The following is a 25,706-nucleotide window of genomic DNA, read 5'->3' as shown; positions in this document are numbered from 1 at the left end:
TCTCTTGACGTCTTATCCATCCTTCACATCTCAGCTCAAGCATTACCTTCTCAAGAGAGATCTCCCTAACTAGGTTGAAGATTGATATGACATTATAAATTTCTTCTGTGTCACCTGCCACTGTTGTTTGTAGAGTTGTTTAATGTGTATCTCTTCCACCAAATTAAAACTTCCCTTAGGTTACTCGTATCTTTTTTGCTCACTAGTATATTCCAAGTACCTAGCACAATGCCTGGCACATAGCAAGAATCACTAAATCAACATTTGTGGAATGAATAAATCCTCAAAAACATCAACTAGCTGCAAGACTTAATAGCTTTTGTTATGGAACATTTCAAAGGAGACATGAAATGATAAAAGAACTTTTTAAATTGTAAAATACTATACAAGTATGTTGTTACTGCTGTATTATAAATCCAAGCTATAGGGCAGTTAAACTGAATGTAAAAAACAAAAAAAAATTCATCTGCCCCATCAGACACACATGTCCACAACCTTTCTAATGCTGGAAACAATTCTGACTTTAGTCCATACTTGGATCAGTAGTCGGCAGGTGGCAGGGATCACCCCATTTAAGCAAATACCACTTGGTGGTTGGAAATAGGGAGAGAAAGGAGAAATAAGTTATTTGCCTTTCAGCTCTTTACTACCCACCAAATACTATTCAAACTCTTTAGACCAGTATTCCTGATCTTTTGGGATTTGATTTGTTACTCCTTTTACTAGTTGTAACTCTCGCTACTCTGAGCCAAACACGTGTACTTGATCTTCTTTCAACACAGTTTTGATCTTTACAGACTGAGTCTTTGCTTATGTCTGGTCTGCAAATTTCCATCAAACCTACCCCCCACCAAGTTTTCAGTCTGAAGTGATCTTCCGCTGCTCTGAATTACTAAGATGAAGTATGTGAACACTCTATGCAGAATGGAAACTTCTATGGATGTACTCGGATTTATTATTTTATAGAATGAATTCCCCATTTTACATTGCACTGATCATACCCATATTGTCTTATAATCATTCGGGTATTGTTGATTCTGTTTACAAACTTATATGTTCCGAAATGAAAGGTCCATGTGTTACTCATTTTTATATACCTCACAGACCTAAGACTTCATTCACAAGGCATATTCAGGCATTTAAAAATGACAATATACATGTGGCCAAAAGGGAGATACAACTTAGAGCACACAGCAAACTGTGCCAATTATGTAGTGATATCAGAAGTTTTAGACAGATACGTTACATAATGTAATATGCCCATCATAAGGCATCTCAGTGTCTGTCACCAATTAATGCTTTTTATCATGAATTTAAGCTATTTAATTCTATAATATGGGAATCATTAAATAAAATTAAGTTTAGTAATAAAGCATCCTGTTTGTAAATACAATAAGCCCTATAATGTTTAGTTGATCACTTCAAATCAAATTCTGACTCTCCTTCAACCCAACCCTATGATATCAGCATCCAGTCCAGTTTGGGTGAGTTCTTGGAATGCAAAATCATGTTCACATTTATCTAATCAGACATAATTAGTGAGGGGCTTTGGGGGGAGGTTGTTTCAATAGACATTAAATAAATTTCAAAGTCAAACAGAATCACATTTTGGATGACCTATAAGAGCATGCAGCAAAATCTTTTTAACTACTACCTCTCTAAAATATGCCAACATTTTTGAAATAAAATGTCAGCAGAGAGCAAATCATGCATTCATTCATTCACCAGACATGTACTGAGCCCTACTATGTGCCAGGCAGTGGGATTACAAAAGATGATCACCACCAAACCAACACAGGAAACTTCCTGCACATAGAGAACTTATACTGCAGCAGGAGATGAATCTTTCTTCTCCATGAAGCTGCTCCAAACCACAACCTTTCCTACCTGGTTAATTCTTAATGCTTTTAAAACCAGTGTTGTAACCCAGCAGGACCCTATGGGGCCTGCCTGGGATAGACTCCTCCCCCCATGTCCTCTGCCTGCCTCTTGTTTGTAAAAAAGCTATAGTCCCAGGTCTCCCCTAAGTCACAAAAGTCTGGCTCACGAATCAATGGTTGAAAGGCTGTGAACAAGTAGCAACAGAAACAGCAGTTGGGCCAGGAGAACTGGTAAGAATTTAAATAGTAAATTAGCCCTATGGCAGTCACAGAATCTTTAGTTCCTCCCTGAAGTACCTTGGTTACAGTATCTAATGTACATTCCTGGGTTGTTTTACAGATGCTAAAACCCCCACCAAATGGGAAGAAGTTAACTACGTGATTACCATGAGCCCCTAGCCTCCAGACCTACTGGAGCCTGAGCACTGATATCATTAACCCCTGTGACATCACCCTATTACCTCACCATCACCAATCAGAGAATTGTGCATGAGCTGATCACATACCCTGCGACCCCCTCTCCCTCATCTTGGCTTTAAAAATGCTTTCCTGAAACCCATCTTTTGGGGAATTCAGGTTTTTTGGGCACTAGCCCCAGACTCCTTGTCTGCTGCCTTACAATAAATGCTGCACTTTCCTTCACTACAACCCGGTGTCAGCAGGTTGGCTTTACCTAAGCATGCAGGTGAGTGCACACAACTTTGGTTTGGTAACAATGTCACACAATTAAACTTTAGGAAACACCATCCTTTGAGTGATTTTTTTTCAGAGGTGTGCTCATAACTAAATTCAAGCTTCTTTTACAATAGGGGAAAATGTTTGTAAATGACGTGACCGGCAAGGGACTAATCTCCAAAATATACAAACAGCTCGTACAGCTTTATTTCAGAAAAACAAGCAACCCAATTAAAAAATGGGCAGAATACCTAAATACACATTTCTCCAAAGAAGACATCCAGACAGCCAACAGGCACATGAAAACATGCTCAATATCACTAATTATCAGAGAAACACAAATCAAAACTACAATGAGGTATCATCTTACACCAATCAGAATGGCCATCATTAAAAAGTCTACAAATAATAGATGCTGGAGAGGGTGCGGAGACAAAGGAACCCTCCTACACTGTTGGTGGGAATGTAGTTTGGTGCAGCCATTATGGTAAACAGTATGGAGATTCCTCAAAAAACTATAAATAGACTTAACATATGATTCAGGAATACCACTCCTGGGCATATATCTGGAGAAAACTCTAATTCAAAAAGACACCTGCACCCCAATGTTCATAGCAGCACTATTTACAATAGCCAAGACATGGAACCAATCTAAATGTCCATTGACAGATGATTGGATAGAGAAGATGCAGCAAGCATGTGTGTGCGCGTGTGTGCGCACACACACACACACAGGAATATTACTCAGCCATAAAAAAGAATAAAATAATGCCATTTGCAGCAACATAGATGGACCTAGAGATTATCATGTTAAGTGAAGTAGGTCAGACAGGGAAAGACAAGTATCATTTGATATTAATTATATGTGGAATCTAAAATGATATAAATTTTATTTACAAACCAGAAACAGACTCACAGACATAAAAAGCAAACTATGGTTACCAAAGGGGAAAGAGCAAGGGAGGGATAAATTAGTAGGAGTTTGGGATTAATAGATACAAATTACTATATATAAAATATGTAAACAACAAGGACCTACTGTATAGCACAGGGAATTACATTCAGTTTTTTGTAATAAGCTATAATGGAAAAGAATCTGAAAAAGAATATATATGTATATGTATGACTGAATTGCTTTGCTGTACACCTGAAACTAACATCATAAATCAACTATACATCAATAAAAAATAAAACTAAAAAAAGTTAACCTTCTTTAGAGCAGAGAGAATAGTATGTGGCTAGGTTCTGTAGGAGCTGCTTTATAAATATATGGAAAGAAACTTGGTTTTGAACCTAGAGAAATTGTTGGTACAGTTCTTAATTATCTGTGCTGAGGGAGATAGTTAATGCAAAACAAAGAATGACATACAAGTTATTTCCATTTGGCTCTGGAATACATTTCCATATTTAACTTTTCATTTGGGTCTCTTCCTTGGTTTGAGAGTACATTTCCAACAAAATAATAAAGTTGCAATGTTAATTCTCGACGGTGCTGTCTCACGACAAAAGAAGGGAAGAAAGAGCTAAAGTGTCTATTGCGTTTTCAGCCTGCACTACACTCGTTTACAGTGAAATTACCTTGCACTGTTGGTTGCTCTCTTCTGTCAGTTTTACCTCCCGGACTACATGCCTTCTTGAAAGCAGGAAACATACCTGCATCTTACTTCATAGGTGTTCTAACATTTAGAATATCACCTCTTATGGAGTATGCAAGCACCTTCAAATTCCATTGGTTGCTTCTCTCTCTCATACCTAAGTGGAAAAGGTAGGGATTTGTTTAATCCCAAACATCTGGATACACCTCGAATAATGAAGTGTAGGCATCTTGTTTCTTCCATAGGCATTCACAACATTTTAAAGAGATTAGCCTTTCTCTCTGTCTTTAAATAGAAAGAAAAAAAATTTTAAAAAGCAAACTTAGATAAAATGAAGTGGGACAAAAGCAGACCATGTTTGTTTATAAAGAACATTTTCCTTGGGGGAAATAACTTATTTCCCACTTGTGAGGTTTAGGGCAGAAGGATAAATGACACCTTGTATGTGGTTTTTTCATTTTACAAAGCATGTTCAAAGTCATTATACCTTGTCCTAATAACAACTTATGTGAGCTGGGCAAGGCAAGTATTCTTGTTTCAGTTTTACAAATGGGGAAACAGTGCCTTTCCTAGGTTTGCAAAGACCAAGCCTAGAACTTAGGTCTATTGATACTCATCCAATTCTCTTCATTCAAACAGATTAATAAAAATGCTTTGTATTTATATAGAATATTAAAATTCAAAAGTGTATATATATACACACACACACACACATATATATATGGGACAAATGAATTTGACAGAGTTTTTCTCAACAGTGTGCAAAATTAAACGGGATCTCTTTCGGTTTTCAGTCAGGACCATAATAAAGAAATCTAGAGATCAGTAATTGAGCAGAGATGCTGTGCACAAATTTGATAATGCCTTAGCAGATATGAAAAAGCCATTTACTAAACATCTGCTTTTGACAAGGTAAAGAGGGGTTGACACCTTCACCCTTTGGAACCATTCTGAACTCAGTTACTCATCACTTTTCAACATCAATTTGTGACTAATCATATCCTTCTCACTGATGATCCTGGGAGAGCTTTTCTATAGTTCCTTGTTAAATTTTTAATTTATTTGCCATTCTCACCATTAGTGAGTGCCTTAGCTTCAAGTGAGTAGCTGAGATGTAATCCTCTCAAGCTGATTGTAATTTTAAATGCTTGTCTTATGAGGTATGTGTGTATGTGTATGGATATGGATATATATATATATCCATCATCAAGATTTAGTTTAAAAATTTCAGTGATGTTTGTTATGTATTTCTTTCCATTTCTAACTTCAGTAATGAACTGGGACAATTTAATAGGTTATTATCCTATTTTGCCTTTGCAACCCACAGGAGAGTAGCTTTACATGATTATTAAACATATTGACTTGCTGTCTTTTTTTGCATTTCTTTTGTTTTCATCTTATAAAGCTAATTCATTTCCTATATCTCAAATTTTAAAACCAGAAGAAAGGAACAGGGGAAGTTCAAATGAAAAAGCTAAGTTTACTTGCTATAATTTTCCTACGCTATATCAGATCCTAACAAGAAATAACTGAACAAATTTCTAATACAGAAGAAGACATTGATATATTTTTCTACATTATAAAAATAGTACCTGATTGAGATTTTGCTGCAAGAGTGTATGACTTGACTAGTTACACTAATGTCATTATCATTGCCTATCAACTGTGTATTTAACACAGCATGCATGCCCTTCATAATGGAAAATAAAGAGTTTCATAAATTTCAAATCAAAGCAAAAGGAAAAAAACCTCAGTATCATCACTACGATATCCAATCTAAGCTCTTGTGAATATTAAATGGCTTTAAAGCACATCTCTACGTATAGATGTGTGTATATGCTACGTGTTCCCTAGGACACATGCACACACACAAACATATTCATATTGGGTCATTTATTTTTTCAAGCTTCTTTTTATTTTATATCATTTCTACTCAGTATGAATAAATCCCACAGACAGGCTTTTAATCTCTTAAAACTTAGCTTCTGGTAGGAATGAGAATTTGTCAGGTTGGGGGCACATTAACTCTTTCAGACGAATTATGTCCCGTTTTATATTCTGAAAAAGATGATTTCCCAGATGAGTCGCTAGTGGCCTGAAAGGGTTTATGCACCCTTCAACCAAGCAGTATGTTCTTTTCTCACCATTAGCATCGTGCATCAAATGTCTATCAATTCCCTCTAGGCAAAGTCGGACAAATGTAGCTCATGGTAATTTCTGGCTGAAGTTCAAACAAGCAAGAGTCTTCAAATAGAAAAGTTTTGAGCTGACTGATCCTAAAAAACATGTGTTCCATTCAGATAGTTTCTTAGAATGTGATTTCTAAGAGTTAAAGAGATAACTTTAAATACCTGCATTTGAAATCAAAACATATAAAGGAATAACACTGGAAACATGTTATACCCCTTTCTTTTGTCAAACTGAAGTTATGTCAGGATAACAAGCTAATATTTTCTATTTGCTCGCTAGAATGTTGTTTAACATGAATCATTCTAATACGAACTCTATTTAAACAAAATTTATTAAGACAACTTTCTACTAAGCATTGTGCTAAGTCTGTTGTACTCAAAGACAAGTAAGAATCTCTCTCAAAAGATTTTAGAACCCAGTGAACACAACAGACATGCACATAAGCAGAGTATAAGCAAGCCAGCAAGTACAATAATCAAAACATTAAAATGTTATGAGAACACAGGGGACAAGGAAATTAATTTTGATTGCTATGATTAAGGAAGACTTTGAGGAGCATACGGTGTAAGTGAGCAGCACATTTTTAAATGAGTTTATAAACCTTTCAAAAAGAGTAATTTTTTTTTCCATTTGAAGGAGACTGAAAATGAAGCAATATATAGTTTCACAGTGAACAACGTGAAATTCATCTCAAATTCACGAAGCTTTCTGACCCCAGAGGCAGCACAATACCACGGTTACAAGCACAAGGTTTGGAGTCTGAAGGACCAACACTTGAATCTTGGCTCTCATTAGCCAGACTTAGAACGTACGTGATCTCATACACGTGTCTGAACCTTTGAACTTCTACAGCCTCAATCTTCACATATTTGAAATCGGGTTAATAAGAGTACCTACCCCGTGGTATTGCTCTGGAGATCACTAGAGATTTTATATATATACGCCTATATATTCTTAGCACTGTGACCAGCACAAGACTAAACAGTTGCTATTATTACTATTTTATTACCATTTTTTAATTACTTTAATTACAAATGATAATACCCTTCTATTTCAAATCAATGTCTACTCTACTACTGACCTATACCCTCCCCCAATTTGATTTTCAATATAAGCATTTTCTCTATTACTGACCATGTTCCCATGCTCACTGTCTTTTCCTTCCTTCCTCCCTCCCTCCCCCACATCTCTCTCCTCCTTCCTTGTCTTTCTCACTCTTTCTAAGTCCCGGACCCTCTCGCCCTGAGCAATCTCATAAAAAAAAGTTTTGATTTGAACTTCCTAATTTTCTGAGTTTGAAACCAACAGGCAATTGAAAGTAATGAGAGAGTCCGAGCCAGTGAATTTCCCTCCAGTCTCATCTAAAGTTCTTGAATTTTCTTCAGAAACTAGAGAACAGGCTGGATTACTACATTCCTATGGCCCCATGCCCCCGCCCCAAAAAAGGCTTTGCTCTTGAGGCTTCTAGCTTTTTGTTTTGTTTTGTTTTGTTTTGTCTATTTCATATGGCATTTACTTTATAAAGTGTGAATCATCCTTTCACTAAAACCTGTTACCGGCATGTTCTCAAAGGTAATTAATGTTACTGTCATCGAGCACAAACTCCCTTTGAGTTTATCATCTTTTAAAAAATTATTCTCTTAATAAAGAATAGTGGAAGAAAAACCAACATAATCGCAGTGCAGTGGAGACCCCAAATCTGTTTTGAACTATCTGGTAAGAACAAAATACTTCCTCGGTAACTTGATTTTTAACCACTTCAAATGACTCTCCCTCCTACTAGGAGGAAATCCCAGGTGTTGATAGTTAGCTGACAGGGTGTTAATGTCATTAACATTCTGTCAGCTCTTCTTGTCAATGTGTTAATGGTGCCCTGCTGCTAAGTCCTCCCTGCCCTCCAGTTGGTGAAATGATTTAGCCAGCAGTCAATCAAAAAGCTAAGCTGATTTTGCGCAATAGACAGCTCTGCCATTGACAAAATCTATGTGAGTAAATGTGGGAAGAAATTTGTCAACAAGATATAAGCAGTAAGGTCAACACTGTGGTTAATGTGCTTTTTAGACAGTTTAAGATGTTAAGAATGGACCACAAAGCATATTTTAAAGTCTAAGAAGCCCTCTTTTAAGAATGGTCTTCCCCGTCAGAAAAAGCAAGGAGTGGTAAGTAAAAGTGAAGCCTGGATTTAAAAGAATGAAAGAAAAACCCTTTCCTAGTCATACGGCTGATCCAAAGACAAAAGCTGCAAAAATCAAAATCCACAAAGAATGTCAAGTCCAAGAGAACAAGCCTCAGGACTGGCAAGCAGTCCATTCATAATGCTCCCTCTCACCTCTCCTAAGCACAAGTTATTTTTCAAAACTTTGAAACCAGATGTGATTCAGAACCTCACTGCGCCAATTTTTATAATAGGTCCCAAACACTGACACAGACCACAGAATTTCTGGTAACCTTAAAATATAAAAAAAGATGACCCTGCAATTGTTGAAGTTATCCTGACACAAGTTGAGCTCACTGCAATGACACAAGGACAACTGTGATCAATTTCATCACCAGAGATGGAAAATACTCCTCATTTAACAAATGGGGACAGTTTTTAAAAGCTCAAGCATGTAAAATTAGGCAGTGTCTGATATACAGCAAACATTCAATCAATGAATGAATATTATCATTTTTATAACTTACTAAAAAAAGGTCTATTTGAATTTACTGTACAAACAATTGAACTTAAAACTTTCAATTATGATGAGCATATTGGTATGAAGACTACAAAGGACTCTGCTTTTTAAAAAAAAATTAGAATCATAGTAGTAATTTCCCCATATGGTTATCTAAATTTTTGAATGTGTGTGTGTGTGTGTGTGTGTATATATATATATATATATACATATATATATATATATATATATCACTCTTATATCCATTACAGACCATCCCCTTTGATCCTAGACCCTCTCTGCAATGATTTATGAGAGAATTTTCTCCATTTCTCCCTTTTGGTAGTTTCATAAAATTAGGCTTGCTTATTATACTCTTTACATCTTTTTTGGGTTTTTTTTTAGTTGAAACAAGCAACAGATTTTGGGTAGAGAAAAGGAGACAGAGGTGATGAGCTCCCCTCTAATGCCACTGACTATTCCGTAGGAGGCAGGAAATAGCCTGGGCCATTCCATTCATAGGGGAGGTTTTGTTCTTTTATTTTTTTATCTTTTGACACTTCCTTTTAAAAGGCGTGAATTATCCCTTCTAAAACTGATTACACTTTACACGTGTGCTCTAAAAATGTGACTCAATGTTACTCAAGTTTCTGAGAAGACTTACATGAAGAAAAGTTTTATAACTATAAGCACAGCTTACCACTCTTCTGAAGTGCTCAGTAAAAGTAGAGTCTTGTCAGAGAGGGTTTAGCTCAGTGGTAGCGTGTATACCTAGAATGCATGAGGTCCTGAGTTCAATCCCCAGTACCTCCATTAAAAATATAAATAAATAGAGGCTGACAAGGGACTAATTTCTAAAATATACAAACAGCTCATATACCTTAATATCAAAAAACCAAGCAACCTAATGAAAAAATAGGCAGAAGACCTACATAAACATTTCTCCAAAGAAGACATCCAGATGACCAACAGACACATGAAAACACGCTCAATATCGCTAATTATCAGAGAAATGCAAATCAAAACTACAATGAGGTATCACCACACACCAGTTAGAATGGCCATCATTAAAATGTCCACAAATGATAAATGCTGGAGAGGGTATGGAGAAAAGGGAATCCTCCTACACTGTTGGTGGGAATGTAAATTGGTGCAACCACTATGGAGGACAGTATGTAGAGTCCTTAAAAAAATAAAAATAGACTTACTGTATTATCCAGCAATCCCACTCCTGGGCATGTATCTGGAGAAAAACTCTAATTCAATAAGACACATGTATCCCAATGTTCATAGCAGCACTATTTACAATAGCCAAGACATAGAAACAACCCAAATGTCTATCAACAGATGATTGGATAAAGAAGATGTGGCATATATACATGTGTGTATATGTGTGTGTGTGTGTGTGTGTGTGTGTGTGTGTGTGTGTGTGTGTGTGTGTGTGTAGTGGAATACTACTCAGCCATAAATAAGAATGAAATAATGCCATGTGCAGCAACATGGATGGACCTGGAGATCATCATTCTAAGTGAAGTAAGCCAGAAAAAGAAAGAAAAATGACACATGATATTGCTTATATACAGAATCTAAAAAGAGGACACAAATGAACTTATCTGCAAAGCAGAAACAGACTCACAGACATAGAGAACAAACTTACGGTTATCAGGGGGTAAAGTGGGTAAGAAGGGATAAATTGGGAATTTGAAATTTGTACCTCTTGGGGAGTAATGGAAATGTTAGCTATCTTGATTGTGGTGGTGGTTTCATGGGTGTGTACATCTATCAAAATTCATCAAATTGTACATCTGAAATATGTGTAGTTTACTGGAACCATACCACAATAAAGGTGTTAAAAAAACTAAAATAAAAGAAATATATATATATAATATATATACATATATATATATATGTGAATAAACCTAATTACCTCCTCCTCCTCCTCAAAAAAAAATTAGGATCTTGGACTGGATGATCTTCACTGTCTCTGGCTATAATATTCTGTAATTCAACACATACTTATTGCTAGGTGCTGTGCATTGGGGAGAGCATGGAGAAATTAACACACCGGACATGATCTTGGCCATGGGGACAGCAAGACAGACAAGAGCATAAATATCAGACTGTCAGCAGCTTGAGGTCAAGCATTCTATCCTGTACACTGTTGTATTTTCATGGCCTGGCGAGGCCTAGCATAAGAAAAGTGTTCAATCAATAGTGTGAAGTAGTAATGGTGAACACAGGGTGCTATGGGACTTAGCCCAACCTGGAGATTTGGTGAAGATTCAACCAGCACACTCAGTTGCCCTCTGGCCATCATGCCATTGCTGCCAACTATAGCACTGAAAGTCCAGGAATAGCAGGGCTATTCAGTTTTTGAACTCACAGTCCTTTACTGTTTAAATAGGTAAGGTTACTTTCAAGGGAAGCTACCCCTATACTTGTTCCTGTAGTTATTCAATTTAAAGGGCCAGTGACCTGAGGCAAAACAATTTATTGGCAGGAGACAGAAACACGTGTAAGATCATCCAGTACAAAGAATTCTACACTAGAAACAGAATCATGGTTCTAATTTTAAACCAGAATCAAGTATTCCACAATACAATATCCTTCTCTTTTGGAATTCCCAGAAGAGTAGAAAAAATACTAAGTAGGCATCCAAATTTATATGACATATATACATATGATGGTTACACATTTTGTTTGTCATTTTCTAGGAGATCCAAACTCTCAAAGGATGCTCAAGGAGCCTTCCGAAGCAGGAATAATTGGAGCAAGAGTTCTATCATTTTCATTTACTAATTTGGAATTTTTCACCAACTCAATATTCTAATAGTTTCTCTAAAATAAATTGCTGTAAACTTTATTTTGTGCTTTTAAAAAATATGATATGCAAAGTAACAGCTCCATACATTTTAATATAGTTTTCAATCCCCTTGTGGACAAACAGTCACACTTTAGTGCCACTTAAATGAAGAATAACCACTCATCTGTAACATACAGATATAGAAGGCTCTGGATTTTCATTTTAAAGTGCTTAATTACCTGCATAAAGAGAGAAATAAAATAAAGAGTCCAGGCCAAGTTCATGAGGGTTTGAAATTACTTTTTTTTTTGCTAAATGAGCAACAAAGACGCCTCAATGTTGCATGCTGCTGTGTGGCCAGAAGCCAACTGTGGAATAAAATGTTAAAAACAACAAGGAGATCAGGAATTAAACTCAAATATTGAAGCAAGAACCAAAAATCACAAGTTGAAAAATGTAGGTGGTGTTTCCAGCCATAGGACAACAGAACAAAATTGAAAAAAAATCTAATCAGCAACAAAGTAAAATCCCCACGTTATATATTTCAGTGTGGGCAGTTATGTAATCCAAGGTTATTTTTGAGGATTTCCTGCCTCCAATCACCCACAAACTTATGTTTCCAGTATTCCTATTTATATCAGTACTTGGCCTCACTAAAGGACCACACAAAATACAGTGTAAACTCATGAACCAAAAAACTGAAAATGAAAAAATTGTTTTCACATAAATCTAAATGGCCATTCTCAAGTAATTCAAGTTCAGTACCATAACTCCCAAGTTAGGCAGGAAAGAAAGCATATCAAAGTAAAGGGCAGGAGATTTAACCTTGAAACAAGGTGACGGCCATGTAGTTGAAGGAATTTACTTATTATCAGATAAAGAATTTGCAGTATTTATTCCTTCTAGAGATATAAAATGGTGAATCAATCTGCAGTTCAAGATATTTACTTAAACCCAGAGGAGAAGGATATGGCTTTAACTTATGAAAACCAAAATAGAATAGAAAAAAAATCAGCTCTAATGTAGTTTATCTTTAGACACCAGCTTTAACATTAAACAACTCAAGCTAAATGTTGCTTCTCAAGCTTTCCTTTCATGTATTTCTGTAATTTACACAAATATACTGTATGTAAAACAGGGATGTAAAAACATTTATGTAGCAGGAAATGCTTAATGTTACACAGATAGCTACTAAAATTTATTTATTTGTTTGTTTGATGAAGGGGAGGTAATTAGGTTTATATTTATATTTATATTTGGAGGAGGTACCGGAGATTGAACCCAGGACCTCGTGCGTCCTAAGCATGGATTCTACCACTTGAACTATACCCTCACTTTTTGTTGTTGTTGTTGTTGTTGAGGGGGGAGGTAATTAGGTTTATTGATTGACAGATTTAAATGGAGGTACTGGAGATTGAACCCAAGACCTCAGGCATGCTAAGCATGCGCTCTACCACTTGAGCTATACTCCCCCCCCTACAATTTATTAAAATAGATCATCTACTGATCAATTGATCTATCCATCCATCGATGCATCCATTTTATTCTTCATAACCTTTCAGTTCACTGATATTATCCTCTGATTGCGCTGATTGCCCTTGAAAATGCATGTATCCCTTTGGAAAATATCACCCTCCACACACAAAGAGGAAAATAAAAATTTTGACCAGAAAAAATCTTCTGTTGATTATTTCCTTTAAACAGCTGGTTAGATAAGAAGATTCTTTGTTTTGTTTTATATCTAATCAAGCCTTATAAGACTTACCTTGTGTATCTTGTAGGCCTTCAAATGAAATCCTTTGAGAAACGCCATTTTTTTCCTGATAGAATTGTTTTCTTGCCCACTCTAGCTGGTTCAAAACATCATGAACTACAATGTACACGCTCATATGAAAACAGCCTAAACACAAATTCATCCAAACCATGTAAACAAGACTGGCAGGTTGACAACTAACCACATAGTAAACTGATAGATGGACAGACAGACAGACACACAGACACACACAGACACACAGACACACACACACACACACACACACACAGATAGAAACTAATAACTAAACAAAATACTTAAATAAATAAAGGATATCGTCATCTTTTCCACAAACTTATCATGTTGATTTTCTGTTTGGGGGAATCGCTTGATGTCACGTTCCAGATTAACAATCTGTTGTTCCATTGCGGCAAGGTTGCTCTTGAGAATTTGAGCTGAAACTAAAGAACAACATGCAAAGTGTTTAGAACATTTTACCAGGTATTCTCCAAAACAACTAAAAGAAAACAGTATCCATTAAACCTTTTTTTTTTTTAACGTGGAGAATAGTTCCATGAAGTCAACTCATTTTTCTGAATTACTGCTCATAAAAATTCTACTCTTCATAAAATAAGTGAAAATGTGTAAAATAATATACCAAATCATCATGTTTAATATGGGAATGTCACTATTTTATTCGGCCATTAGCTCAAATGAATCCATTTCTATTTAAATTTATTGATGGAATTCCTAATATTTCATTCTTTAAAATCTAATTTGAAGATTAAAGAGAAACTAAGGTTCAAAGAGATCTTATCTTATTAATGTGTGTTCTTGGCTATATAAATGATTTAAGGTTAAATTAAATAAAAGGATCAAATATTTTTCTTTTGTTGAAAGATCCTGATTTTTATAAACCAGTATCTACGGTAAAAGCTCCTGTCTTTAGTACTTTTTATACTCATAGAGACATGAAAAGTAACTGTTGATGCAGAGAATTTAAAGTAAACCACAGCGAACACATAGGCGCATATACACCCACAAAGCTTCAGTCAGCCCTCAAACACTATCATTAATTGCTTTAATTACCCCTAGCATTCTCTGCACTTCTCTTTTTCTCTCCTCATTGACAACCAATAATTTTAAGTATTGCATTCAAACTGATCCTAAATACATGCACACTTTCCAGATCTCTTATGATGCCTTCTTTTCACAGAGATACCTTTTTTTTTAAACTTATGCTGTTTTATAGATGCTTTATTACTGAATGACTGTCAATTATGCATGAAGAGCCTTTTATCAATATCAACGGCATTTGGCAGGGATCTAGTTGAAAAGACAAGGAAAGTATCAGAATTTCATAGGAAGCCTGTGACACTGATTTTTTTTTTAACTCCAGGCCTCTGAAACACAGTCCTTTTTATTAAAGGGCAGTGAAACAGAAATAGAATAATATTACAATTCTTTTTTTTTTAAAGTAAATTTCAGTCTCATTCAGAGGAATATCAGAATTACAGTGAAAAATTCAAGAGACTGATAAAATCAACCCCCTGGCAAATTTCAGCCAGTCTTCTGATACAAATTTATCACACTGACACGCACACACCTTTATAACTCAATGAGGAGAAATTGCCTTAAATATACATGGAAGTTCAAGAGACTAAAAATCAAACACCAACACTAAAGACAAATTATTTTTTTCCCTATTAATCTGTCAGTTCAAATGGCTATGTCCAATTTAGTTCCATTTGTTTAGATCTGACAAGTATGGAAATTATTCTTTATTGGAAAAGTCTAAGAGAGTTTTGTCTTGCCAAAAATTTGTTAATGGCTCAGAAATCATGGCTTGCTTTACTTAAAGGATGAGTTTGCTGTGGAGCACATCATTCTCTCTGACTTTAAAATTGAATTTTTCTCACTTGGGTTTTTCCAGTAGATTCTTGCTAATTATTCAAAAGGTTTCTCCTTTCCCATTTGCTTGATTGAAAAACCCAAGATAGGAAGTTGCCAAGAGGTTTACGTCATTTACGCTACACGGAAGAAATAAACTCACCATAACTTTCTGCAATAAACAAAATGTGCCCAGAGGCCAGGTTTAAGTCACAACAGTAATTCTCCTACTAAAAGCAACAGTAATTCCAGTAATAAAAAGGGGATGACGAGGAGGATTCTTTCGATTGTTCAATACAGAAACAGCCTAATCAAGTTGCTATGCATACAAACGTCTAGATAACTCAGATAACAAGAGACATTATTTCTAATCCAGTGAAATGGCTTTTACCCTAAAGTTGAATTCTGAATAAAACAATATTTTCTAGATATCTGTCCCCATCAATTTCACATCTCAAATCCTAGTCCGCTATAAATCCCTCTAGAGCTGTAGTCCAAATTCTCTCCCATTTATAGCCATTTCTGTTTGTTTAAGTCATCTTCCACATATCATCTTCTGCTTTAGGTGAGGATTATTTTTATTTCGTGTACATAAAAAGAGACTCCACTCTAAAACCTCAAGCTTACCTTGATGGTAAGATCCCTACCTGACACCTTGCTTTTCCCTCAGTACTTACCACACAATAAATGTTTGTTGAATGAATATGCATACTTCAAGAAGTTTCGATTCAAATTTAAATTTATGCCCACTTTTGCAACTGAATGTGGATGTAGACATTAGATACGACCTTGATGACTGAAAGCTAGTATATCAATTATTATGTGAATATGAAAAGGAAGCAGGAAGTTGAAGTCTGTCTAATAATATCAAGAGGAAGCAGGGTTACAAGAGATGCTTAGACAAAGGGGAAAGTGAGAAGCTGAGATAAGAGAAGTAAGGGACATCTTTTTGTCCTAGGCTTCTCTATTTTCCATCTCTAATAAATTATTAATATTATGAATGAACAAAACAAAATAAAATACTGGAGATGTAATAATCCAAGAATTTTTGCCCACATGCAAATTTATGGCTATATTATATAAAAAATACCATTATATCAAATATGTCTCCTTAAATTGGTGAAATTATGGTATCTTAGAGTTAGAAGTGACATTACAGGGGATCTGGATCAGCCTCTCAAGTTTGCAAAACTCAGGTTAATCAGTGTCATAGTCTATGTTCCTGGAAAACAGTCTAAGACAAAGCCTGCATGTTACAGCTTCACTAGGGTCTAATCCCAGGGCAACGGGCATAAGGGAAAAGAGAAGAAAGTAAACACAGGAGAGGAAGTTACTGAACTGGGCACAGCTTTCCAAAAACTACAGCTGGTCACTTAGTGTCTCAGGTTGTCTCCGTCAAGGCCAAGTCCCTAGGCAGGTGACCTGTGCAGTCACACAGGGCTCCATGTTTGAAGGGGTCTGCACTTTGTTTAATGCTTTGTTGTCATCATTTTGAAATCCTTAGTAATTTTTAAAATGGGGCTCCGCAATTTCATTTTGTACTGGGCCCCTCCCTGAATCACATGGTCAGTCCTGGTCTCCCCATAAGACAAATGAGGCAACTGCAACCCGAAAGAGTTGGTTTACAGGGAGTGAGCGGTTCACCTGCTGGCTCCTTCTCATCTCCCATTCTCTCACTGGTGATGTTCTGTTTCATGGAGTGTTAACTTGCAGGTCTGGCTGGGGAGCAAGACAAGTGGCCCAGGCTTGGATGTGGGACAGAACGGGTACCCAGGGAATCGATGGTGATGCAAACACTAGATCCAGAAGAAAGGGTTCACTCTCTCCCTAAGTGGTTTATTTCCTTTTTGACGGTTGATATAATTAAAAACAACTTTATTTACTTAAAATCAAAATCAGCCATCTTGAACTTCTCTTACCCGTGACTTCTCATTTTGCCTCACAGCAACACTGATCGAGCTCACTCCCTATTTTACAGGAAAGGTGTCACTCGCATCTTCTTAATCTGTCCAGGCACCAAACACCCTATTCCTTCAACTAGTCCCCGTAAGGTTCGTCTTTATTTAGTCTCTTAAGTAATAACTACATTCACTGAGTACTTACTATGGGCTAGACATTATTTTAAGTAGTTTTATGTATTAACTCATTTCACTCTCATAAAAACTCTATGAGGTATGTACTACTCTCAGAAAGCAGTGTGGTCTGAGCCAAATGATGTCTTCTAAGAAAATTATAAATATAAAGCAGTGTCTCTAGTTCCAGAAGGCCAACAAATTGAAGTAATTTCTGTACGCACTGGCACAAGGGTATGTCACTTATATTTGGGGACAGGCATGGTCTCAGGAGTCAGATGGACCTAGGCTGTAATCTCTACCACATCAACGACTAGTTGGGTTACATTAAGCCAATCACGTAGCCTCTCTGGGTCCTTATATCCCAATTGGCAAAGTAAAGAGAATAATATCTTCCTTAAAGGGTAGTCATTCAACTGAAATGATTCGATAAAGTGTCTATCATTATAACAGGTACGTAATAGGTAATCTATAAATATTCATTTCATATTCCACTATCCTTCCCACTATACCTTATCTTCCAGAGGACCGATTCCTACTGTAACCGTGCCATTGAAAATTAAACAACAATTTAGATGTAATCTGAACAACAAAAAAGGGACTCATTCCCTACCTGCTACCTCATTATGGCCTGATTTAATACGGGTCTTCTTTCTAATCAAGAGAACTAAGCTTAGATTGTGTTCTCTGTTTGTAGGTTTTACAAGGTACATGCAATTTTAGGTCTGGGAGGCAGTGACAATTATACTAATGAACAGCCAATTTGTTAGAGAGAGCCAAATCTGAAGAATATTTCTGGAAATAAAAACCCGTGCAGTAGTCTGTATTTCTCTGGAGACATTTAAAAGTTAGTTACTTTGCTTTTGAAGACATGTCTGAAAGATAACACATTTCTTTCTAAAGTGTTAAAAAGAATTAACACATGTGTTTACCGGCCTGATTGTTTGCCTTGAATACATTTGCTTCAGTCTAAAGAATTGGGAGACAATGTTCATTATGCAACTAATTAACTAATTAGGTCTCAGCCTACATTACTTCTAATATATCTTCAGGGTGTATGTGTATGTGTGTATGTGTGTAAGTGTGTGTGAGAGGGAGGGGAGGAGGAGGGGAGATAAGGAGAGGAGGGAGAGAGAGAGAGAAAGAGAGAGAAACTACATGTATTTTTTTTTTTTACTGGAGGTGGTGGGGAGATGTGGGGTGCCTCGAGTTCCAAGAACATTTAAATACCAGAGTGGATTAGAAATGCTTGTCTCCTGCATAGCGTCAGCCTCAGGGTATATTTCTGTGCCTGTCATTATAGTAGTTCACTAATATAAATTAAGGAGTCTTTAATGACAGTGCAAACATTTTCTATCTGAGTAAATTCCCACTATAGGCATTTTCAATGACTGATTAGTCAGTCTGGTGGCACTTTAATTTTTTTTTCTCTCATTTCATTTTTTAAATCTGCTACTGAATTACTGACTCTGAATTATAACACTAAAAAAATTAAATTATCGCTATCGGGTCCTTTATTATAGCTTTCTTCCTTGTACTCCATAAATAACCTTTTAAGCTCACTAGACTCTCTTGAGTTGTATGTAGGGAGAAACTTTCCCCACAAATCTTATTTATCTATTTATTTCTGTTGAAAAATATACATACAGTACTTGTTTCCTGGCTTCCAGTAAATATATGAGAGTGGCCTGATCTTCATTCGAAACATTTTAAATGACAGACTTGCTCCAATTCATAATTATAAGAAAACTAAGATATAACATAAACATTTAAGTGAGATTGTATATGGAGAGACTTTTCAATTACATAGCATATAAGAGAACTGATACGTATTTATTAAGGGGAAAAAAAAAAAACCACGGTACTCCGGTGACATTCTCTAGACCATGTGCAGAATGTATAATTTTATGTAAATATAAAAGCTTTTCCAGGAACTTGAGGAACTGTTTCTCTGAATTAAATACTTCTATTAATTTTACCCATTGACAAAGTAACCGAGCACTTCTTAACATCAGCTCTCAGAAAGGCCAAGTAAAAATTTCCTTTTGCAAGTCTATGTGAATAGGGCCCAAATATGATTCTGAGCACCCTGTAATTTTCTTTAACTGAATATATTTAGTTGAAGAATTACTATCAGCTGAGCGGCACAACATTAAAGTGACTCATCCAGAAAGCACATGTGAAAAAGAAAAGGGCATTACAAGCAGTCTGAACAATAGGCCTAGTTGTATTCTTCCTCAAGTACATTTATAAGTTAATAGTTTCATTTTATATGAATGCTATACATGGAAATGAAGCAAAGGTGTTTATATAGTAACAGCAGCAAAGGCTCAGCACTGTGGGCTTCTTAGGCCTTTAAAGAAAACAAGTGGTAAGTGGCACCCAAATAAGAATTAAAAAAAAAAAAAAAACTATTAGAGAATGACTCATTCTTAGGAACAAAAAAATTGTTAAAAAGTCACTTTAACAGAAAACACAATTTAACTAGAATCCTGATGAAATGAAATGTAAAAACATATGTCCACAATATGTGTCCACAAGAGCCATCACTTGCCCCTTGGACATGTGCCTTTGGGGACAGAGTACAGTGTTTCTCAACTGGATCCAAAATACAGCCTGAACTGCTGTTGAGAGCAGAGAACACCGATAACAAAACATGAAAACTGCATAAATGTTTAACTCTAAAAACTTCACTAGGCATATTTCGATGTCTGCTAACCATTTGTTTTCCATGTCTGTGAGTCTGTCTCCATTTTGTAAATAAGTTCATTCGTGTCTTTTTTAGATTCCACATATAAGTGATATCATATGATATTTTTCTTTCTCTTTCTAGCTTAACTTCACTTAGAATGATGATCTCCAGGTCCATCCATCTTACTGTAAATGGCATTATTTGATTCCTTTTTATGGCTGAGCAGTATTCCATTGTATAAATACACCAAAACTTCTTTATCCAGTCATCTGTCGATGGGCATTTAGGTTGTTTCTATGTCTTGGCTATTGTACACAGTGCTGCTACAAACATTGGGGTACATGTGTCTTTTTGAATCAGAGTTTCTTCTGGCTATACACCCAGGAGTGGGATTGCTGGATCATAGAGTAAGTCTATTTTTAGTTTTTTAAGGAATCTCCATACTGTTTTCCATAATGGCTGCACCAAACTACATTTCCATCAACAGTATAGTAGGGTTCCCTTTTCTGCACACCCTCTCCAGCATTTATTGTTCATAGACTTTTTAATGATGGCCATTCTGACTGGTGTGAGATAATACCTCCTTGTACTTTCGATCTACATTTCTTTGATAATCAGCGTCTGTGTTCATACATTTGTACAAGTTCTCAGCCTGCAAACGTCAGTCTGAATGCATCTTATTTAAGAAAGAAATGGGATCTTCTAACAAAAAGAAGAGATCCAAAAAAACATTTACGAATAACTATGGAAGGTATGGTTAAAGGCTAGCTGCGGTAAAGGACGAGGGAGGAAAATTTTAAACGCCACTAAATAATGATTTGCAACCCCAAATTCCATAGCCTGACCACCGAAGCACCAGCAGTGGACAGCCAAGCTGCTGGTGAAGAATCGAGTTCTTTCACCTGCTGTCTCTTCTGCAACTGTTATTCTGCCTGCAGCAAATAGTATGTGAAGATTTTTAAATCAAAGACTGTGAAACAAACTGAAATCTCCTGCTCTTGTTGACAGTCGTAGCTCAAGGCCAGGACTGGGACGTACACCTGCAAGCAGAAGCTTCTATAACAGGAGGCTGGGCGTCATTGCATTAGAAAAGTTTGTTCTTCTCATGAAGAATCTTCTTTAAAGTCTATTTGTTTTTCTTGCACTGAAAGATGTCTCCCTCACCCACACCTCAAACTGGAATAATTTTCACGGGTCAAGTCATGTCTTTGTTGAGCTGAGGCTGGGTTACACTGAATTGTCCTCCCCTGGAGATTTTATGTAAATGGCTGGAACGGTATTCTCCTTAACAAAAAAGCTTGCCAGAACCTTCAGATACTGATAAATCCTTTCTGATAATCCTATATTAATGTCTTCACTTGTCAAATCTCCGTAATGCATTCTTCTTTTGCATTGGAATCAGAACATGAAGGGCAAAAAGGGACCCTTGTGAAAGGAGGCTACTTAACATTACTTATAATAGGAGGCCTTAAAGATAAGTTAGTAAAATTATGGGAAAACATGTAAAATGTAGACTTGTTGACTAAAGACTAGAAAGGACAAGAACCTCAATTTAAGAAATCTGACATTACATGGTTGTAAGATGTGGAATTTTTAGGATATAGTTGTGTATGTGTTTAGAGCTATAATAAATAGTACTGAAAAAAACCACAAAGTGAAAAACAACTGTATTCAATATCACGAAAGTTCTGATAAACCAGGTGCGAAACATGAGCCCTTTTTTCTTCACACCAAAACCACCACCTGCTTCTTGAATAAACGTTCACAAATGCTTTTTATCTAAGCAATCACTTAATGGCAACTTTATTAACACCCTTACTCCCCAAATAATATATCCTTTAGAAGGTATGAAAAGGTGATATGGATTGATAAAACGTGAACACTTTCTTCCACACATTATTTGGAAAGAATTAAATACATGTAGACAGGGTCATCATAAAGTGATAATGCTATATTAAAAGAATGTTAGCCTTCTTGAGTGTAATTTTTGTGCCGCGGCCAGGTTATCCACCAACTATATTCCTGAACTCATCAGGGAAATTAAAGGGACTATATGATTTGGCAACGTTATCCTTGCACTTGACTGGATTTTCCCGGAAAAAGTCTAGTGTGTGAAGTCCACAGGTATGACCCTATACAAAGCCAACAGCTTTATCCAAACTGAATGCAGGTTGTCATGAGGTCAGTGTCAGTGCTGAGGTCATAATGCTGGAGTCATTAGAGTCCCTTTCACATTAGTGATGCTCAGATTGGCAGTTCTGCTTGGTAGTAGGGTTATAGGTCAGATAAAAGACGCTTGGAAGGGTAAACTTAGGGTTATGTTTTCCTTATTCATTAATTGACTATGGATACTAATAGGATTACCGTATGCCCACAGAAAAGAGATTGGCAATGCGAACTGAACACATTAGAGGATATAACTGTAATAATTGTCTAAGTTTCCTCAGCATTGAAATCAGTCCATAAATAAAGCAAGGCTTTATCTGGGTATCACCTCATAAATCTATTATACCTAAGTCCTTTTGTCTATAACCTAACAATGGATTAAAAGAGCAAATGAGGTTTGAGAGGTAGGTGGGACCTTCTAGGCTATGATAAGGAGTTTGGGTTTCATCCTAAGAGCAATGGGAATTCACTGAAAGGCTTTAAGCAGGAGAGGTTGATTCAAGTTACACTTTAAAAAAGATGAACTCTGGGAGCTATGTGGAAAGTGGAGGGAGGAGGTCGAGAATAGAAAAGGGGAGAAAAGGTAAGAAACAATTATTATTGTCTAGACAGGTGATGGTGGCTTCAATTAGGGTGACCAAAGATGGCTGTAGTCTGTATTTCAGAGGTAGAGCGGACAGGGCTTGGGTAGGGGTGGTGAAATGGGAGAGGTAAGGAACAGGGAATTGTTCAGAATGATTTCTGGATTTCTGGCATGAACAATGGAAACGGAGGCATCTGGAAGGGAGATCTGTGGGCAATGTTCAAGGGTTTAGCTTTGGACCTACCAATTTTGAACTGTATGAACCATCCAAGGTGAGACTGCAAATAGGCGGTTGGAAATATGGACCTGGAGCTCAGAAGAAAGGTCTGAGCTGGACACAGGAAACAGGGAGGTATCTGCATACAGATCCAACTTCAGTTACACCGTTTCATTATACTGCTTAATATAATTTAGTCTCCAGTTAGTTTTCTGGCTGTATAAATCTGGGTAATAACTCCTGTATCCTTGACTCACTCCAAGTACAAACATTTCTAGATGTTGGGGAAGGTCACTTTCCTCTGGTCTATGTTTGTAATTTATTCCTATTTTTCCCCTTTACTTTTCTGTGAGTTATTCTAAACTTTGACAGGTTCCATGGATATTCCTATTAAGCCTTTTTTCCCCTCCAAAATCTTGCTGTTATACTTCGTTTGAAACAAATGTTACTGATAACAACTATGCTACTAATTGCATTGTAGGGGGAGCGGGGGGGCTAGTATACTAAATCAAAAAGCCACAGGCCTTTAAAAGCATACAGTCATAAAAATATCTGCCTGAATTTCCTTAAAAGAAAGTGGAGAAATTTGAAAGACTCTTTTTTTTCTTTCATGGTGCACATAATTGGTACATTAACACTCGTACAAGTAGAAAGGTAAAGGGTGGCTTAGCCGAAACAAGACAATGTAGTTTTCATCCTTCTGTGGTCCCTCTCTCCCACCGGCTCCAGCCGAGGTATTCAGAGTAAGCATGTCTTCTTCCTGGCTGTAGCTCTACAATCTTTTAAGGTACATACATTTCCAGCTTTCACTGTTGGTTGCTTTTCTTCGAAAGGTCATTGCAATGAATTGCTGAGTTTCTTATCAGTAAACTGTTCTTTTAAGGCCAACAGCAGTGTTTACCCGTATTTTAATCAGAGTGAAACAATATAATTACCACTGCTGAGTGGACTGAGTCGATGCGGATGCTGCAGATAGCTGCTTTCGTTCCCAAGTCAGTGACTGTACTGCTGCCCCGGATGGGATAAAAATCCTTCTAGAAGCTTTCTAAGTTCTGTATTTTTATTTTTTAATTTATTTATTACAAATTTCACCTTCCATCAATTTCAAAAGGTCCAACATTGTCCCTCCAGTTAATCAGCAAGTTACATTTGCCACTGTAATCTCCAGCCTTTAAGGTTTAAAACTATGGTTCTTTTCCTCAAATTATTTTGCCAACTTGGAGAGGATTTGGAGATCTTCTATGGGGACAGTAATGGATAAGAAAACTCAAATAAGAAATCTACCCAAACGGTCATTACTTTTAACCTCAGACAACTAGAAATTAACATTCATTATGTAGGTCTATCAAGTTCCCACCAAAATCAAAAGCACTTACTATTTCAATATCAAATATGGCTGGCTGCTGAAGAGTTGCAGAATAACATTTTTTTAAAGCTGTGATCACAGGAAATTCTAACCATGACACACAACCAGATGTCACGCTGGTAATACTCACTGACAAAATAGATTTAGCCCCGCACGTCACATATGTTCTTCCAAAACAGTTTTTCTAGTAGCTCAAACTAGCCAAACATTATAAAACATGTTTTGATATTAAAAAATTGTATTCAACCCCAACTAACTTTAATTTCCAGAATGTGGTAAAACACATGTAGCAGGGTATCCAGCACAGAGAAGGTATTGACTGATGTTAGGTGAATGGGATTAGAATTCTAATGAACAAGATGTTCTACTAAATAGCCCTCCTAGAAACATATCCAGATCAGTTAATAATGGCATCATAAAATCTGGTTCCACACTCTGCCAGACTTATCCTTTAAAAACAAAAACCTAATTTTAGCACCACAATGCTTAAAATCTTCCCATAATCCAGTGGCACACTATGTTATGGTAGAGAAAAAAACATGGCCTTTGGGGTTGGACACACCTATTTTGAATTCTTTATCCACTACTTACTGTGTGATCCTGGGCAAGTTACTTAATCTTTATGAACCTTAATTTCTTCATCTGTGAAATGGGGAACACAATTCTAACCTCATATGGTTGTCATGGTGATTATGTGAAATAATGTAGACAAAGGTCTTAGCATATAAACTAGCACCTTAGAGAATTAGAAACATGTTAGTTCTTTCTGTGCTCTTGTCATGTACAGGATTGATACGTATAAGAGCCTTAAATATGTGACTTCCATCTCCTGATCTCTCATTTTCACCGAAGGCCGTTCTCCCACACTTACCTGATGCTGCGGAATTGCCAACCTCAACTCCTCTTTCATGTCTCCCTCCCTTGGTTCACATATCTCTGCCTGGAGTATCTTTCTGTTCCCCTGGACTAATGAACTCCCATTCTCCTTCTTTTTAAAGCATATAAGCAACAACTAATTATTTCTTTGTCAAAGTTTCAACATCGTTTTTGTTTTTATGAAAGTTATACATGTACATAGTCTAAAGAGTCAAATCATTCTATTAATCTGATTATGGAATCAGCACTTGCTGACCCCCGCCACCCCCTATTTCCCACACTACCAAGGCACTT

The 25,706-nt window shown here is 36.5% G+C and overlaps 1 protein-coding gene across 5 annotated transcripts in view; it reads right to left on the bottom strand.

The window, feature by feature from the left end:
* DIAPH2 (diaphanous related formin 2) overlaps positions 1–25,706 on the bottom strand; it is a 784,101-nt gene that overhangs the window by 276,841 nt on the left and 481,554 nt on the right. For all 5 annotated transcript variants that reach the window (XM_072956799.1, XM_072956800.1, XM_072956797.1 and 2 more), the window contains one exon: positions 13,887–14,011. In XM_072956799.1, the coding sequence (XP_072812900.1) occupies positions 13,887–14,011 (125 nt within the window). The remainder of the gene's footprint in view (positions 1–13,886; positions 14,012–25,706) is intronic.

Source organism: Vicugna pacos, chromosome X (assembly GCF_048564905.1).
Source record: "Vicugna pacos chromosome X, VicPac4, whole genome shotgun sequence".
Taxonomy (NCBI): domain Eukaryota; kingdom Metazoa; phylum Chordata; class Mammalia; order Artiodactyla; family Camelidae; genus Vicugna; species Vicugna pacos.
The sequence above is the reverse complement of the archived record's forward strand: the minus strand, read 5'-3'. Positions and strand labels throughout refer to the sequence as shown.